Genomic DNA, 16,742 nt, shown 5'->3' on the forward strand with positions numbered 1-16,742 from the left:
GCAATGAGGTTTCAATAGAGTGTTTTTTTTCTAAGGAGGTTATTGTATGGTTGATAGAAAGGAAGGAAAAGAGAAAGAGTTAAGCCTTAAAGCAGAAGTATTGCAGACCATTAGTTATATAATATGAGACCAGCAGCACAAAAGGAGAGGACCAGGAACCACATAAGCAGGGATCAAGTATTGAAAGGTGAGAAAGATTGGAGGATTTTCCGAAGAATATAAGTCATCATAAGCAAAATGTGATGCTGTTATCATGAAACTGAAGCAAAAACCAAGCCAGCAGAAACATGCACCATTTTGTGTGGCACAAACAATGTTGATGTATGTTGCTGTTAAAAGTTAATAAATACAATCCAAAGAGAAGCTGCTGACAGCAAACCATTTCATTAACCATTACCAAAGTTAATAGAAACAGTAAGTGATACATCCACTGACACGAAACAGCTAGTCTGGCAAGCAAACCGATTTTAAGATTATCAAAGAAAGTGTTAGTAAAATATTGTAAAGTGATATTATGGTATTAGCAAGACAACAACAAGGAATCATGAGTGTTATTACAAGATGAACAGCTGTAGCCATGGATGAATGATCAGGTTAGGGCCTCTGAGCTAAGCAGAAACCCCAACCTATTCTTTTTTGGACAGGGCATCCAGGGCCCAAAAGACAGGAGAAGCAAGGTCGATAGATCTATTAACACATAAAAGTTCCACAATATGTTTAAGTCATGTTAACTCATCAACCAAAGCCTTACTGTATTCAAACAATATATTATTACTAATATTATGAATCAAATCCTTTTGTGCTGTCTGTCATTTGCAGAACATGCATGTGAACCTGTTGATGTCAAGTATGCAACTGTTTTTGTTTTTGGCAAGTGTCAGAAAAAAAACAGAGTAGCTCCTCTGTTTAGCAAGCCAAAGCAAAAAAAAAGTGGTCCTTAAAAGAGGAAGGAGAGTAGAGGGGAGGACTTTGGACTTAAGGAACTTGAGCAGCACTGACTTTGCTGAGAGCATGGTCTGAAAGGTGAAGTTCTGATGAGTGAGTAGTTTGTTACCGCATATATATTAATAATATAGACTCATATTGAAATAATTGTTGAGTGGGGAATTCTATAAATGAGCGTGCTTGTTCGGTACCATGACGCCATCCAGTCAGTCTGTGAGGACCTCTGGTTAATGTTCTCTCTTTTATTCCACGCTTACAGACTTTACAAAACAATACCATCAGTCTATTTCCACTTTAAACTCGACAAAAACAAACCTTAATACAGAGGCTTTAGCTCAGGAGCCTCCAGACCTGTGCTCATAATATCTGTTATGAAATCCATCCATGACCACAATACATGCAGTGAGAGGGAACTATTTCATACAAACATGATGATATAACCTTCACTGATCACATTCAGGTTGGCACTTCCACATCTGAGGATTTACCTGACATCAGTTCAGCACCGGGGGCAACAGGAGCAGGGGCAGCAGCAGCAGCTGGGGCATCTCCTCCTGTAGGCTCTGGCAGGTCAACCAAAAAACATAAACACAGTCCACCATTCATTCCATGACAGGGTCGCAGTGGGTCGAGCCATTTCCATCGCAGCATTAAGGCAAAGAAGGGGAACAATCAGCCTTCAGCTTCACACTATTAATGTCAGACAAAATGCTTAGAGTTAGAAAAGAGGGCTTGAAAGCATGAGCGCAGGATTTTCGATTTCAGAAAATGAAAACATCACACACACATACTGCTTATAAAAATGGCCTTTTCACATGTAACACTCAGATATACACAGCAAGGAATTTTAGTTGTTAGATTTGGGCTCATAATCCTATTTTTCTAGAGGATAAATGAGAGCAAGTATAATTGTGCTGAAGTAGTGTAGCCACTTTTAGTTTAACAGAAAGAAAATCTTGAGCCAGAGTCATTATTAGCAGTTGATAAATACTTTGACTCATCTCAGCTATCTGTGTGCGAATCTCCAATAATGTATCCACCCACATGAATAACAAAAACAAAATATACAGCAGCAACAATCGCAATAGCTATGATCATAAAGGAGAAAACCTGATGGTTTCAAAATCACTTGTTTCATTTTATGTCCTTCGCTTCCTCAGCGTGAACAAGAGAGGCAGAGTGAGGGGAGGCGGTCATGTGAGTTACCCACCACCAAACAGATTCATGATGGCTCCTGTGTCAATTTTGGATGGGGGTGCTGAGGAGAGGATGGGGGCAGAGGAGCTGAACACATCCGCTGGAGGAGGCAAGGTGGAGATTATGTTTTTAGACCCCAAACACGCACAAATACACACTAAACACACACACACACACACACAGAAACTATTCATTATAATGCACAGTGCGCTTTTATCAAGTTCAGTTTCAGTGCACGCAGTACATGCCGGAATAAGAAAAGAGGTAAGTGTCATTCACTAAATGCTTCAGACAGCTCAGTGGCTTTCAGCTGACCCATAACAGAGCAATCTCATTTCCTTCTTTTCTTCCCTGATCAAACCCAAGGACAAAGCTGAAAAACACAAACAGCAAGACAGGATATGAGAGTAAGAGCACGCGCAAGATGGCAGATTGAGTGCAAAAGGGTACCTGCTGAAAACAAGTCAGCACTGGGAGCGAGGTCTGTTTTGGAGAAGCTCGTGTCTGGCATGGAGTCAAAGATATCTACAAATACATGCGCACCCAAGACAGGAATATTAAAAAGCTCAAACTCTTTCAACTGGAGAGGCAAAGCTGCAAACATGTGCACATTTTCCCTCATAAAAATAATGACAAAAAAAATGGCAAACAGCCTCAAATCAGAGTCAAGAAGACACCAGCCTGCCTCAGTATGATGCGATAGTTACTAATGCCGGATCACACAAATCTCCAATGTTTACCACTGAAAAGGTCAATCCCAGGGCTGGTGGTGCTGGCGGCAATAGGAGCTGAAATGGTTGCAGTGGTGGTGATGGTGTTGGATGAGGAGGTGAAGAGCGGTGAAGGGGAATGGGAAGGGGAGGGCTGGGGCACACCCGAGCTAAAACAGGCATCCAGGGAACTAGCCGGGTTATTGCTCTCCACTGACATCATGCCGAAAAGGTCTAGACCTGAAGACGCTGCATTGGTGCTACCATCTGAGGGAGCAAAGGGGTCTTTTGGGAAGAAATGGGGGGTGTTGGGGGTAGGAAAGAAATGTAAAACATTGAGAGAAGGGGAATGTTAGACATTGACTTTGATACAAAAGAGAGCAGACATATGGCACTGAGCAAAGGTTTAGGTCAATTCTAGACATTAGATATCTGGTCCCCCGCAGAGGCCTGATCCCAATATCAATGCGTCAGTCTGTCTTTACACAAAAAGACAGTGAAAAGTGAGAGACAGGCTGACACAGAAAAACTGCAGCAAGTGCTTCAAGATGCTTTGAAAAATGTTCCTTTGAGAACTGGTGCTGCATCAAAGAAAAAGTGCAAGCACAACAATTACTGATTTGAGGGTGAACTTATGAAGCTACTCACTGCATTATTTTTCAACATTTTTGCACAATACTGTATGTTTTATGTAACGGTTACAGGAGTACCGCAATAACCACAAGAAGGAGGTCAGAGAAATGGAAAACATCAGATGGGAATGATAGGAGGTGAAAATGTGCAGAGCTCCAACATACTCCTGCTGTCAGTCGTAACAGTTACAGCTATAAATAGCATCTGTGATGGGAGAGAAAATGACAAACAACTGGAGCGGATATTAAATCCTTTCACAGTCCATAACGTTAGGAACTTCAAATAAAACCAGGCAGTCTTCTCCATAACAGAAAGTCTAAAGTTTTCTTGTGATGACAAAAGACAAGCATGAATATTCTTGCTCTTGAACGCCACTAACAAGATTTCCCTTCCATACCCAAGCAGTAATGATGAATGAATCCATACTACCTGCACAAAGACGTGAGTTTAAACCCTCATTAACCTTTACACATTCACAACCACAGGCATCTACATCTTTCTCTGTAAAGTTATAACATTTTCTTCTTTCACAGTCATAATAAAAGAAATACAAAAACAACATAACAAGCAATATATTCCATTAAAGTCCTGTATTTTAACAACTCTTTGTTGTGCCCATGTTATCTCCATGTTCTGAGTTCAAACTACGGAAATGCACAGAAGTCGAAAGAATACCTTCCTAACTAGGAAAATAAAGTATGTAAGTAAAATATAGTAATTATTGATGAGAAACTCTGACTCACACAATTGCATTCTTCTACCGTGACACTATCGAGAGTGTGCTGGTGCACGCCATCCCTGTGTGGTACGCTGGTTGCACAACAGCTGACAAGAAGAGACTACAGAGGGTCATCAGAACTGCAGAGAAGGTGATCGGCTGTCCACTCCCCTCCCTGGACTTAATTGGCAGCTCAAGATGTCTCTCCAGAGCCAGGGCAATTATAAAGGACCACCTCCATCCTAGCCACCACCTCTTCAACATCCTGCCCTCTGGAAAAAGGCTCAGATCCATCAGGTGCAAAACCAACAGACTAAAGAACGCCTCTGTCAGTGCGCCCCAGGGTGGCTGTGGCTACAATGTAGCTTGCCATCACCAGTGTGTGAATGTGTGCGTGAATGGGTGGATGACAGGTTGTGTAAAGCGCTTTGGGGTCCTTAGGGACTAGAAAAGCGCTATACAAATACAGGCCATTTACCATTTACCATTCTTCCCGTGGGCTGTCAGAACTCTTAATGCAAACTAAGAGTGTGTAAAGACTTCCCCAAGACATCCACCCTGACACTGCTGTTGATCATCTATGTGCAATATCTCAGTCTTTCCATGTTCTGTGCAATATTTTTGGCTCATGTGCAATTATTTTGGTCCCAGTCTGTTTCAATGTTTCCTACACATACACCATGTATATAGTTCCACTCACATATGTATACATGTACACTGTTTTTATTTTATTTTATTCTATTTATTTAATTATTTATTTCTTTTCCGCCTTCGTTGTATATTGGTTTCTCTTCTTCTTACTTTATCACCTTTGTGGTTCAGCTACCCAATTTCGCTGTGCAAGAAACTGCACAATGACAAGAAAAAGCTCTAAGTCTCTAAGTCTAAGTCTCTAAATAAATATGCGCATTTTGAAAAGTTACAGGAGAAAATATAAAGCCACGATAGCGTGACTCAACGTACACAAACAAAAGCTAGCATTATTTTAATAGTTACACCTGTACCTTTTCTACTGTGAGTAGGTTTTTTATTACTCTGTGTAATTAAAAAAAACAAAAAAACAACAACTTTGAAACAATTGGTTTTTATTTTAGATAGCTGTAGCTGTTGAAGCCAGCAAATCTCTAAAGCTAATTAAGCTAATATTAGCATCACAAATTAGCTCACAGCTTCTTTCCTGTTGAGGTTTTGAGTTTTTAGCTAACTTGCTTTGCTGTGTTGATTGTATGTTTTCATGCAGAAAACATGTAAAGAAAGAATTGCATAACTGCATGTTTTTTGTTGTTGTTGCTTTCTCATGTATGCCACTGGCTGACACACATACACACTCTCTCTCACACAGACAGATGTTGGTCACCCACCAGTTCCAGCGTTGGCAGCTGGGGTGGATGTAGCAGCAGCCCCACCTTCAGCTGCTCCTGCGGAGGCCTCAGCGGCAGGAGCAGGACTTGCGAAGGCTTCTGCAAAACCCCAGGAGAGGACAGAAACGCGGAGAGAGACAGATGAAGAAATAAGGATAAAAAAGAGAGAGTCAAAAAGCCAGAGGAAAACAAGACTATTAAGAAAAAAGAACATAAGATTAAAGCGTTTAAGTTGCAGAAGCATTTTTAAGCTGTTTTCAGCTTTTAGAAACAGCAGCGTACAGAACTGTTATGTGACATCAATGACTGACAGGTGAATGAGCAAATGGGAATACAGACAGGAGGCATTACAGCAAGGATTAATCTAGTGCACAAAGAGCCGAATAAGCCAGGACTCTACAAGTGTTACAGCTGCCATCTGTAGCTGTAGACATGTGACAGGGTTTGATAGAATTGCTTTTCAGAGATCAAAGAAAAGCATTACGGCCTATCAAACAGGACGCATGAGTGCAGCAGTGTATATACAAGCCAAAAGTGAACATGTGGTGAGTATGTGGAGAATATCTGTAGAAATATTAAGTCTAAATCTGATTGTACATTTTGTATGGATTAAAATAATGTGATTGCTTTCCCAAAAAAGCACATCACATAAAACTGCGTACCACCGATAAACGATTAAAACACAACTCATCACTAAACTGCTTGTTAGTCATTCTTATTATCATATTAGCTAGTTCATTCATTTAAATTCTATATTGAGATATTTTTCACATCAGAATTTCACTTTTAGTAATTTAAATAATGACACTTTTCATGACACTAAAGCATTGTTACTGCCCACATAGTTACACACTTTACCCAAGTAAATTTCTTCCAAGAAGGAGCAACCCTGAATGGTGACAAGATTTCATGTACCTCTCCAAATCTGATCAATTCTGCTCATAACATTTTGAAACAAAAGTTGTAATTGCAGTACTGTACTTAGCTGCGGTGTGCTGTGGAAATAACAGCTCATGGATAATTCGGACCACCCTGTGCACCACTTAGTGCACAGTACTTTTAGTAATAGACTGATTTTTTGTTTGTTGCTACATGATCAGACACAGGAAATCTTTTATACTACACATTAGCCACTATACCACTCTCTGTAATACAGTAGATTATTATTATGTCACGGAGCACAGGAAAAGCAAGCCAACGGTCCAGAACTACAATCCTGGCTGTGCACAAATTCAGCCAAGCAATGAACTGATCAAGAACAACTGGCATGCAACATCTCTCAAAGCTATGCTAGAATGATAGTTTATTGAACAGGGTTTGATGCATCAACTGCAAATTAACAATGCCCTATTTTGCCCCCAAATCTTTATCTAGCAAACCTTTCAACTATGATGAGAAAAACCCCACTCAGCACAGCCACGCATGCCTGGGAGTGGAACCTAACCAGTCAGCCGGCTTTTTTGTCTTTGGCCTGTGGTGGTAACGCTGTCTGGATTTACAGTTTCTTGTAAATCTTGTAGAGTTTCTATCAGAAGAAACTTTGCAATCTTCACCTTGTAGTTAGACCCTTCATGTTCACCCAATATGTGTTCCTGTCACTAATGTGCACACTCTGTGAGCCCAAAGCAAGAGGCACACCTATTGAGTCTCCTCACTAAGAAACACTTTTAATAACCCTGCTGAAGTATAGACAGTGATAAGTTACAGATTAATCTTGTGAAATAAGTCAGCATTGCTGCAGGGTAGCTGATAGTTCCCCCAACTCTACCCTCACATGACAATGAATAGCGTCACAAGAAAACGAACATAGTAACCTCCAAAATGGCAAACCCTAGTTCACAAACCATCTTTTCTACACAACCTGCATGGAAGCATTTCTTTCTTTTCACCTTCTTTTAACGCTGAGTAATATCAATGCCGGCCAAAATTACGATCAGCATCTTGTTAATAAATTGATGTTTTTAGGGCATCAACGTCAAAAAGATGCTAACAGAGGCAGGGACTACTACACTGTCATGAACTGTGGCATTAGGAAATGAAAAGTGAAAATTCATGTGATAAGTTTTTCTAAACATTGAGTAGCATTGTAAGCTATTAAGTGTATATATTTTGACATGGTTAATCCATAATCAAATGTATTTAGTCTGTTTAAATATAACTAAATAATGCGGGGCTATAATTTTAAGGCAGTTGATAGGGATGTGCATCAATCCAGTACGCAGTGAAAGTTTTTGATGATACAACTTTGCTTGCAGTGGACAGACAACAACTGCCATAATTCAGCAAAGTTCTGTCTACATACTGTACGTGTTTGAGCATGCAGTCGTCTGTGTTATCATATCGTGTGATGGGTTTTACAGTTGAGCTTCCCAGAGTGATTCCTTCGTAGAGAATTTTCTGGAAGCCCACTGACCTCCCAACAGATCCACATTGGCGGCGCCAGGGGAGGTGGCAGCTGCTGTGCTAGTGGGAGGAGCTAGAGAGACTCCAGGTTCTGCTGCTGCAGGAGTGGGCGATGCCGCTGCAAGGGAGGGGGTGGGCTCAGCTGCGAGGGTGGGTTCAGATAGCAAGGAATCGCCCATTTCTTCCAGTACCATCAGGGGTGTTTGAAATCCCCATAGAAAGGAGGCAAAATAAACCACAAAAGAGGAACCAAAATAGCCAGTGGAGTCACCGTTGTGAGAGTGAAGAAAAAAAAAAGCCAAAAGAAAGGTCAATCCAAATAAAGCCCAATAAAGATCATTTAGAAGTGGCCAAAAAAAAGAAGAAGAAAAACCCGTATTTTTAAACAAATTAAAAGTCGCCAAATGATCCAGCATTGTCCAGTCATAACCAAGAAATAGATATTAAAAAGCAATCAACCAAAATAGCCCCCATTATAAACCAAAAACAGACAATGGAGTATGTGGAGGGAGGGGAGGGAGAAGGCAGAGAGAAACAAAGAGAGTACTCAGACTAAGAGAACAGCTTGAGGAGACAAACAGGGAAGTAACCATGTGACACTGCTGCAATGTTGTCTATTTTTATATTTTCTAAATAGAGAAACAATATATTGCCTCCAGGTTGCTTCAATTTCATATTACAGCAAGAAAACCAGGAAAATCAAGGCAACCTGGAGGAGGTTTTACGAATGGACTAGTCTGGACCAGATCCTACAGGTGAAGTAAAGAGGAGGAGTTGCACTCACCTGATCCAAGAAGATCTACGGAGGCAGAAAACAAAGAAACAGGGAGAAGATATGTCTTGTTCTGGGGATTTGATTTGATTCTCTAGTCAACTCCAATGAAAATAGACTGTTACGTGTTCACTAAAAGGACTAGATTACCTGTCGTTCTTTCTAACAATGACTGCGACGAAAACCATGTGCATGATACCAGCAGCTGTTCTAAAGGAAGGAGGGCCACTTACCTCCCCAAGATGTGGGGGCAGCTGATGGTGCTGAAGGGCCAGTAGAGGCCAGTGGATCCAGATCTAGCAATGAACTGGAAGATGATAAAGTTTTAACCACACTTTTCTGAGTGAAAATTTTCTGCTGCACATGATCAATAGTTTACTTGCACTTAATCAGCTAAAATAGCACTGTTGGAGTGACATTTTGTTACCTAGCACTAAAAAAAGTGGAGACAACATCGTGGGAAATGTCTTGCTTCTGAGATCATTTACCCATCATCCAAATTATACATGTGAACTAAATGAAATTATAAACTAAACTGGGCAAGCAGACACCAAAAAATCACAATTCGTGATTTCTGTCTGTCTGTTAAAATTCTGTCATTCCCAATCACTTCCACTTTGTTATAATACCACTAACAGCTGACTGTGGAATATTTCATAGAGAGGAAATTTCACACTGGACATGTTGCACGGGTGGCATCATATCATGGTACCATGCTGGAATTGGATTGATCAATTCTGATGGGTGGTGATTACTTTTGGCAATACTGACAATACAGATACACTGTAAGTATATGGTATTTTATAGATGTTAACAAAATCCAATGTTTTTTGAAAGGTTGCATTGGCGGGGTATTTACTAGAAATAGGAACCTACTCTTCAGCCGGTTCAGGAGCAGCTGAAGCAGCAGCGCTGCCAGCACTGTCCCCAGGAGGAGGCTGCAATGTGGGAACAGCATTTGAAGATTTGGCTGGAGTTGACGTTGGAGACACATTGTTTGTAGGAGATCCCTGGAAAGTAGACAGACAAGCCCCCTTTCAGTGCTGATTCACAATATAAAAGGCTAAAGAAAAAAACAGACTACTTTAAATGTGCATCTTACCTTTGTTGGAGACCTGAAAGTGGAAGAACAAGAGGAGGTATAAGTGATGTGCTTAAAACAAACTGCTTGACAAAAGCTCAATTTTACAGATCATTTTAAACTCAATATCGGGGATTCAAACAAACATTTAAGATAGACTGCATCATATGTGATCATATGAAGAGTTAATTTCCAAAGTACCATAATATATAATCAAGTATGAAAACAAGAATAAAATCCAGCCCATAAGATTTGTTAAATCAGTCTGATTTTGCCAGCTTTTATTTCATTTTCAGTTTGACTTGGGAATGAAACCCTTCATATAGCGATTCACATTGCATATTAGCGTATGCCAGTACACATGTGGTGACCTGCTGTTTACCAAAACATGTGTCTCCCAGAGGTCACGCATGTAATCACACCGACACACACATTTCCACATGTGAACTATTCGATTGATCCAGTTCATAATTCACATGTGAATAATGTGCCCATTTATTACCTGGGGGAGGGTGGGGCGAGAGGTGGGACAGTAAATACATCTAAATAATTAGTAAACTGCAAACGAAACATAACACATATGCTCACCCTTCACTGGTGTTTCCAAATCAACGTAAAGGAGAGTAAAAGAGAGGAGGGGTTAAAGGAAACTGTAGAAATACAAAACCTGTTTCTACCAATATTTCTATTGGCTACTTGTGAAAACAAAAGCGGGAGATAGAAAGAGTTATCCTAATGTTTTTACTATGACGTTGCAAAGAAATGTTACGTCTTACCCCTTCTTTCCACCTTTTATATCCTCCAGGCCATTCATGTGGGTTTCCAGAGATTCTAGGATACTGCTGGGAGCCTGAGCAGAACAAAGAAATTTCAAACTGTAATCACAACTCCACACAAATCTTAAATCATCTCCTCAGATACATTCCAGCCGAGGTTTAATCACCAGAAACAAGAGTGAGAGAAAATCCCACCGCATTAGTCACATGCATGTGTCTATGCACACACAAACACAAGAGTGATTTGTGTGTTTTGTGTGACTTGTTTGTCAAATTAAAGAAAGGTCAACGTGCCAACACTTCATCCTGTAAACAGGCACTCAGCCAAAATAACCCCTTTGTTTCTGTGGTTACCGGTTCCTCGAGAGGTTTAAAGGGGCAGTCCTCGTCATCCGAGTCTGCTAGATCCACCACTACCCCTGGGTGGAGACACTGGGTGGGGAGATGGTGGTGGGTGAGACATGGGCTTCTGTGTATGCATGTGTGTGTGAGAGGAGATGGATGGTATTCATATGCATTATATATTCTTGATCCCATCGCTTGCAAAGTGGGATTAAAAAACCCTGAGAGCTGTGATATGTAACTTACATAGTTGATGTCGGGAATGTCATTTTTGTCAACTCCAACTGTCTGTTAAAGAAAAGAAATATATATATATTTAAAAAACAATATTATCACACTGCACAGACTCAGTTTTTACAGTCACTATGTGAGTCAAAAGAAAAAGGACTGCTGAGGCTACCTCAGCCAGCTTCATGAATTCTCCAATCTTTGTCACCCTGGTCAGGAAACGCTTGTAGATCTCCAAGGCCTCCTTGCATTCACTCTTCTTCATTTTGAAGAATTTCTCTACACACAAAAACAAGAGGTTTGCTGACTGACAAACACCTTGTCCATCTTTTTTGATTATCATCGGTGAAATGAACAAAAAAAACCCTGCAATCTATTCACTTTAAGTGGACTACTAACCTAATAGGTTGATGATCCCATCATTGTAGGATGCAAACAGTTTCACCAAGTCCTTGAAGAGAAGCAGAAATGCAGCATTGATGATCCCATTGTTCAGCTCCTTGGGATGAACCTGAGAGGAGACAGGACAGAGATAAGTAGGGCTGTCTGAGGTTCTGTTCATCCAAATAAATAAAGAAGAAGAAAAAGAGCGAAAAAGTGTGCAAATCAAAGCAAAGACGCACATCAAACTCCAGGAGTGTGTCAATCTGTGTCTGCAGAACAGGCATGCCTTTCAGCAGCTTCTCAGTGGTCATGGTTCTCATCACTCCATCAGCGCTGAGGTAACACAACAGAGAGAGTATTTTACACAAAAGAAGAGCCACAGGTTTTAACCACACACTAAGTAAAAGCATGTAAAAGAAAATGCTAATGGCCAAACAAGTGTTGCTATGAGCAACTGCATGCACACCGTGTTTACCGTACCCTTTCTTGACTCTGGTGAAGTCAAATGCCATCTGGCGGTAAGCGAAGGCTTTCTCATTCAGGTATCGTCCATACCGCCTGATGAATGTAGACATGTCATAGCCTACACAAAATGAAATCAAAATTAAATGATTGTTGAACAAAAAGCTAATAGGCTTCTTGCTGTCTGCTCGTATTTGTTTCTTGATTATTTCTATTATTTGTCATTTGTTTCTCAACAGCTCACTTCATGCATTGATCTCTTTTTGTCCTAGTGGGAAAATATTTTTTAGAACCTGCAGTAAACAGTGTATCCCTAAAGCAGTCAATATAACAGGAAGCACAATTTCCCCGTGTGTAGCTGAGATAGTTTGGTCCATAATTTGCTGAACGCACAATTTTGTAGCCTCTGTACATTACCACAGTGGTAATGTACCACATCAAACAAAAAATATTTTTATGTAGCCCCCATTTGCAGAGGCTAAAATGAATCTGGTGAGACCTGTCATCTTATTATTTCATGACAAATGAAGTCACAAGACACAATATTTGATATAATAAGGTTTCATAGCTTTTCACTGTAATTTTAAGAGCCCAAAGGGATGTCAGTGCAAGTGAGCGAGGTCGTCATTTGGCTAAAAATACACCTTTGTGAGGGCCAAATCAGTGATCTGGTACATTCTTAAAAGGAAAAAATGCATTGGCCAGTTAAGCAACTCTAAAAGGTCCGAAATACATCAGAAGACAACAAAATGCATGATGACAGCATTTTTTCCATAGTTAAGAAAAAGGACACTCTTAAGAAAGTAGACATATCATTATCAAGAGATGCATTCATGAATGGAAGATGGCTTATAACAAGGTGCAAATCACTGGTTTCACTCAAAAACAGAAAGGCCAGAATTAGATTTTCAGGACTGGATAATGACCCAAAATACAAAAGCAATGCAACAGTTTGTCGAGGAAAAAAATAAAATATTCTTCAAAGGATCACCTGATTTTTCAGTTATTGAATAAAACCGTACATGGAAAGACCCTGCAATAAAGGTGGCTGCAGTAAAGGCTTAGCAGCCACCTTGCAATGGAACAAATACAGCATTAGGTGATGTCCATGGGTTCTAAACTTCAGCAACCATAAACTGGGAAGGATTTCCATCCAAGTATTAAAAACAGTCCTTATATTTAAAATTATGTTAGTTTGTCCAATTCATTTTAAATCTCTGAAAATGGGGGAGCTGTGTATTTAAAGGGCTGTAATTCTTCAAGTCTGTACTTCACTTAGATTGTCTGGTTGTGTACAGAGATGAAACTACAAAAATTCTATCCTTGTCCAACAAATTATGGATCTCATTAGTTGACACCGATTAAGTCCAAGCGAAAGGTGGAGCAGGAAAGGAGGTGGTTTGAAAAGCGTGCAACAAATTAAACAACACCCTAGATTGAATGTATATATGGAAGGGTAGCGGCTGATCCATCAGCACTGAGATCAGCTGCTGGGATTGTAGCTGATATGTGATATTTGTTATTTTCCTGTTAGTTCCTATTTTTCCTAACTTTATGTAGGTTCTTCTCTAAAATCTGTAACCTAAGGAGCAAAGGATGAGAAAGTTCAGTAATGTGCGGTTATTATCAGATTATCCATTTACAAAGAACGATACACAACGACACAAAGGGAGGATATTACAGTTGATCAGACTGTCGTCTTACCATGAGATCCGGTTTTGTCAATAAAGTTGCTGAGGTTGAACAAGGATGTCCTGGATGCCAAGTACTGAATGAACCTCTGAGAAAGAGAAAGAAAACCCAGTGAACATTCCTGTAGAAGTCAAAGCTGAAAACTACAGCCAACAACACAGCATTGACATCTTTAGTAAGGGTTTTCTTTGTTGTGCTTTTCAAGCTTTTATTCCATTATTTAATAGCTTTTACAGGAGTAATGCACAGTGGACCCATTCCACTAACTTGTGGTCAAAGCCTCTATTTATTTGTGAAACATCAGGCTTCCTGCAAATGCCTTGAAAGACCAATTTCAGCTCTCTAAAGTGGTAACTTCACACCACACCAGACATTTATTATTTATTTCAAAGGGGTGGCTGTTTTTGTCAGCAATTAGAAAAAAAACTTTACTATATTAAAGTATACTATAATATATACTATTCAGCATTTCTATTGATCTTTTATCCTGATTAGAAGAGATTCAAGCTTAAACCAAACTGCTTCACATGTTAAATGGTCTATTTACTGTTCACTAACCTCATTGCCATAGACACACATGTGGTGTGTGGTGACGAGGGCCTTGAAGACGACCACCCAGCTGGCGTTGGTGGATCGCTCAAACAGTGTGTCAGCCATCTGAGGGATGTTCACGTTGGTGGTATTGGTGGCTGACACCAGGTCTGCAACACAGCAACAAAGAGTTCTACTCATCTGTCAAAGGTTCTCTCACAGAGTGCTTTAACCTTGTGGTAACTTTAAACAGCTTATTGTCGTCTTCTTCTTCTTCTTTTAACTACAGTGGATTGCCTGTCTCCATCTCACCCCATCACTTACATCCGCTTCTGTCATGAAAAGAATCTGCATGCTTTCCTTTACTACATCTAAGGGTCTTCTCTGTGGTATTCTTCTTTTCCTCCTGACTGACAGCTCCATATTCAACAGCATGCCTCCACCTCTCTAGGCTCTCTGCTTTGATGAAAACCAACCCCACCTTCAATCGATCTGTCACTTCTACCTTACACCTCACTACTGTCTCACTGTCCTCATACATGTCCTGCACCACCCTCACATGCTTCTCTGTCATGCCTGACTTCCTCATACAGTACCCCATCATGTGCTTTCTCTAGATCTACAAAAACACACTGCAACTCCTTATGATCTTCTCCATTCAAACCAAATATCACGTCTGTAGTGCTCTTTCTCTGGATGAAGCCATGCTGCTGCCCACTGGTCATCACCTCTCTTCTTGATCTAGCTTTAACAACTCTTTCCCATAGCCTCATGTTATGGCTCATTAGTTTTATTACTCTGTAGTTACTACAGCTCTGCACATCACCGTGTTCTTGAAAATTGGTTCCTGTAGACTTCATCTCCTTTCCTCAGGCTTCATCTCACTCTCCAGGATTGTATTAAACATTCTGGTCAAACAGTCCACTGCCATTGCTCCTAGACATCTGCATACTTCTGCAGCAATGTCTCAAAGACCAAACACCTTTCTAATCTTTATTCTCTTCATAGCTGCCCCCCACTTCCTTTTTACTAATCCTCTGTACTTCCTGATTCACTAACTTTCCTACACCCTTCATTAAATAGCTTATTATATGTTATTAAAAGGGAAGTGAACTTATTCTTAGACACACGTCTGCAAGATTTTCTGCCCTGATTTAACTGCTCTGATTAAATTTTGATTAAGTGAGGAGGCAAAGTGCTCACTGCAGAGCTGCACCAGACAGTTATGAAAATATTGAGGCAGGAGAAATACCTGATGCACATACCAAATGTTGGTGCAAGAACCCAGCCACCCACCCACACACACACACACACACACACACACACACACACACACACACACAGACTCACATAAGGGGGGACACACGCTGACAATGCAGAGAGAGAAAGAGAGAGAATTATGCTTTGTCATCTCTCCCTGGCTGCCAGTTCAGATACTCAGACAGAGAAGTCTCCAGAAATAAAGAGTCCTGACTATTGCATCAGTAAAAAATATAACAGAAGGTACAACGTACTTTGACAGTAATGATACAGATAAGATGAACCTAGGCGTAACCCAAATACCGAATCTTTTGGTTTTTCTGTTTTGAGAAAAACCAAAAGATTCGGGTTTTGAAAAGGTTGGACTCATGTGATTTCTCAATCTATTTCAGACTCATGTTCTTCTTGTGAACACTCAAGATTTTCATTCTCTATATCTAACATACCACGGCTGATAGCAAAAGAAAACTGAGTTTTTGTATTGAAAATGTAAAAAAATAAATAAATAAAATCTAATAAGCAGAAATAAAGATAGAGACACTAAAGACACATGAATGGTCCATGGCTTGAAACTAATAAAGCTATAATCACTAATCATGCATTACACCTACAGAAGCTACGGCTCAATCATGGACACTTATGATGTGAAGCTCCCAGTGCACCCTTTTTGCGCTGATGTTAATGTCCGTGGGCGCTGGTGACTTTTTCACACTATGCACCTCAGCACTCAAGCACCCCAATGTGTGACTTTATGTGTTCTCGACTGACCGAGTTACTGTGCTTCCACTTTGCATTAATGCCACTTACAGTTGATTGTAAAATATCTAGGTGGGAAGAAATTTCACAAACTGACTTTCTGTAATGCTTAAGTGAGCTCTTTAGAATGACCCATTTTTTCAGAAATGTTTATAGACTGCATGGCTAAGTACTCAGTACTTGATTTTATATACTTGAATGAAAGCCCTAAATTCAAAGATTAAGAGGTGTGGGCCAATACTTTTGTCCATATACTGTGCATCAGCATTGCTCACAAGCTTAAAATAATGGTATGATGACATGAACTGTGAACGGTTCTGCATCAGCCATGCCTATCTGCAATGAATAATGAACAGTTTGTTTATTCTTTTTTCCTTTGTTCATGCTTTGATTGAGTTTGGCATCAGTTTGTTTTCTTTCCAATAAAGAAAGGATATGGCATGCGGCTGAAAAGTAGGCACAAAAAGTTTAGTTGAAACAGAAGAAGTAAC

General features: G+C 40.1%; 1 protein-coding gene across 6 annotated transcripts in view; it reads right to left on the reverse strand.

The window, feature by feature from the left end:
- Positions 1-16,742, reverse strand: part of LOC146557647 (clathrin coat assembly protein AP180) — a 30,550-nt gene that overhangs the window by 5,158 nt on the left and 8,650 nt on the right. For 4 of the 6 annotated variants that reach the window (XR_014888452.1, XR_014888453.1, XM_085245771.1 and 1 more), the window contains exons 3-17: positions 14,263-14,405; positions 13,717-13,792; positions 12,031-12,133; positions 11,790-11,883; positions 11,566-11,677; positions 11,339-11,445; positions 11,185-11,226; positions 10,597-10,670; positions 9,842-9,854; positions 9,616-9,749; positions 8,973-9,046; positions 8,752-8,766; positions 7,978-8,148; positions 5,565-5,663; positions 1,434-1,508 (exon numbers count right to left, since the gene is read on the reverse strand). Coding sequence is in view for 4 of the 6 variants with exons in the window: in XM_085245771.1 (XP_085101897.1) it covers positions 1,434-1,508; positions 5,565-5,663; positions 7,978-8,148; positions 8,752-8,766; positions 8,973-9,046; positions 9,616-9,749; positions 9,842-9,854; positions 10,597-10,670; positions 11,185-11,226; positions 11,339-11,445; positions 11,566-11,677; positions 11,790-11,883; positions 12,031-12,133; positions 13,717-13,792; positions 14,263-14,405 (1,332 nt within the window). In the remaining 2 variants the exon portion in view is untranslated. Of the gene's footprint in view, positions 1-1,433; positions 1,509-2,592; positions 2,668-5,564; positions 5,664-7,977; positions 8,149-8,751; positions 8,767-8,972; positions 9,047-9,615; positions 9,750-9,841; positions 9,855-10,596; positions 10,671-11,184; positions 11,227-11,338; positions 11,446-11,565; positions 11,678-11,789; positions 11,884-12,030; positions 12,134-13,716; positions 13,793-14,262; positions 14,406-16,742 lie in introns of all 6 variants that reach the window. The other 2 variants (XM_085245774.1, XM_085245773.1) reach the window with 2 other exon arrangements.

The sequence above is a fragment of the Mchenga conophoros genome, linkage group LG15 (assembly GCF_057382185.1).
Source record: "Mchenga conophoros isolate Kocher_MC1m ecotype Shallow Benthic linkage group LG15, M_conophoros_male_GT1.1, whole genome shotgun sequence".
Lineage (NCBI taxonomy): Eukaryota > Metazoa > Chordata > Actinopteri > Cichliformes > Cichlidae > Mchenga > Mchenga conophoros.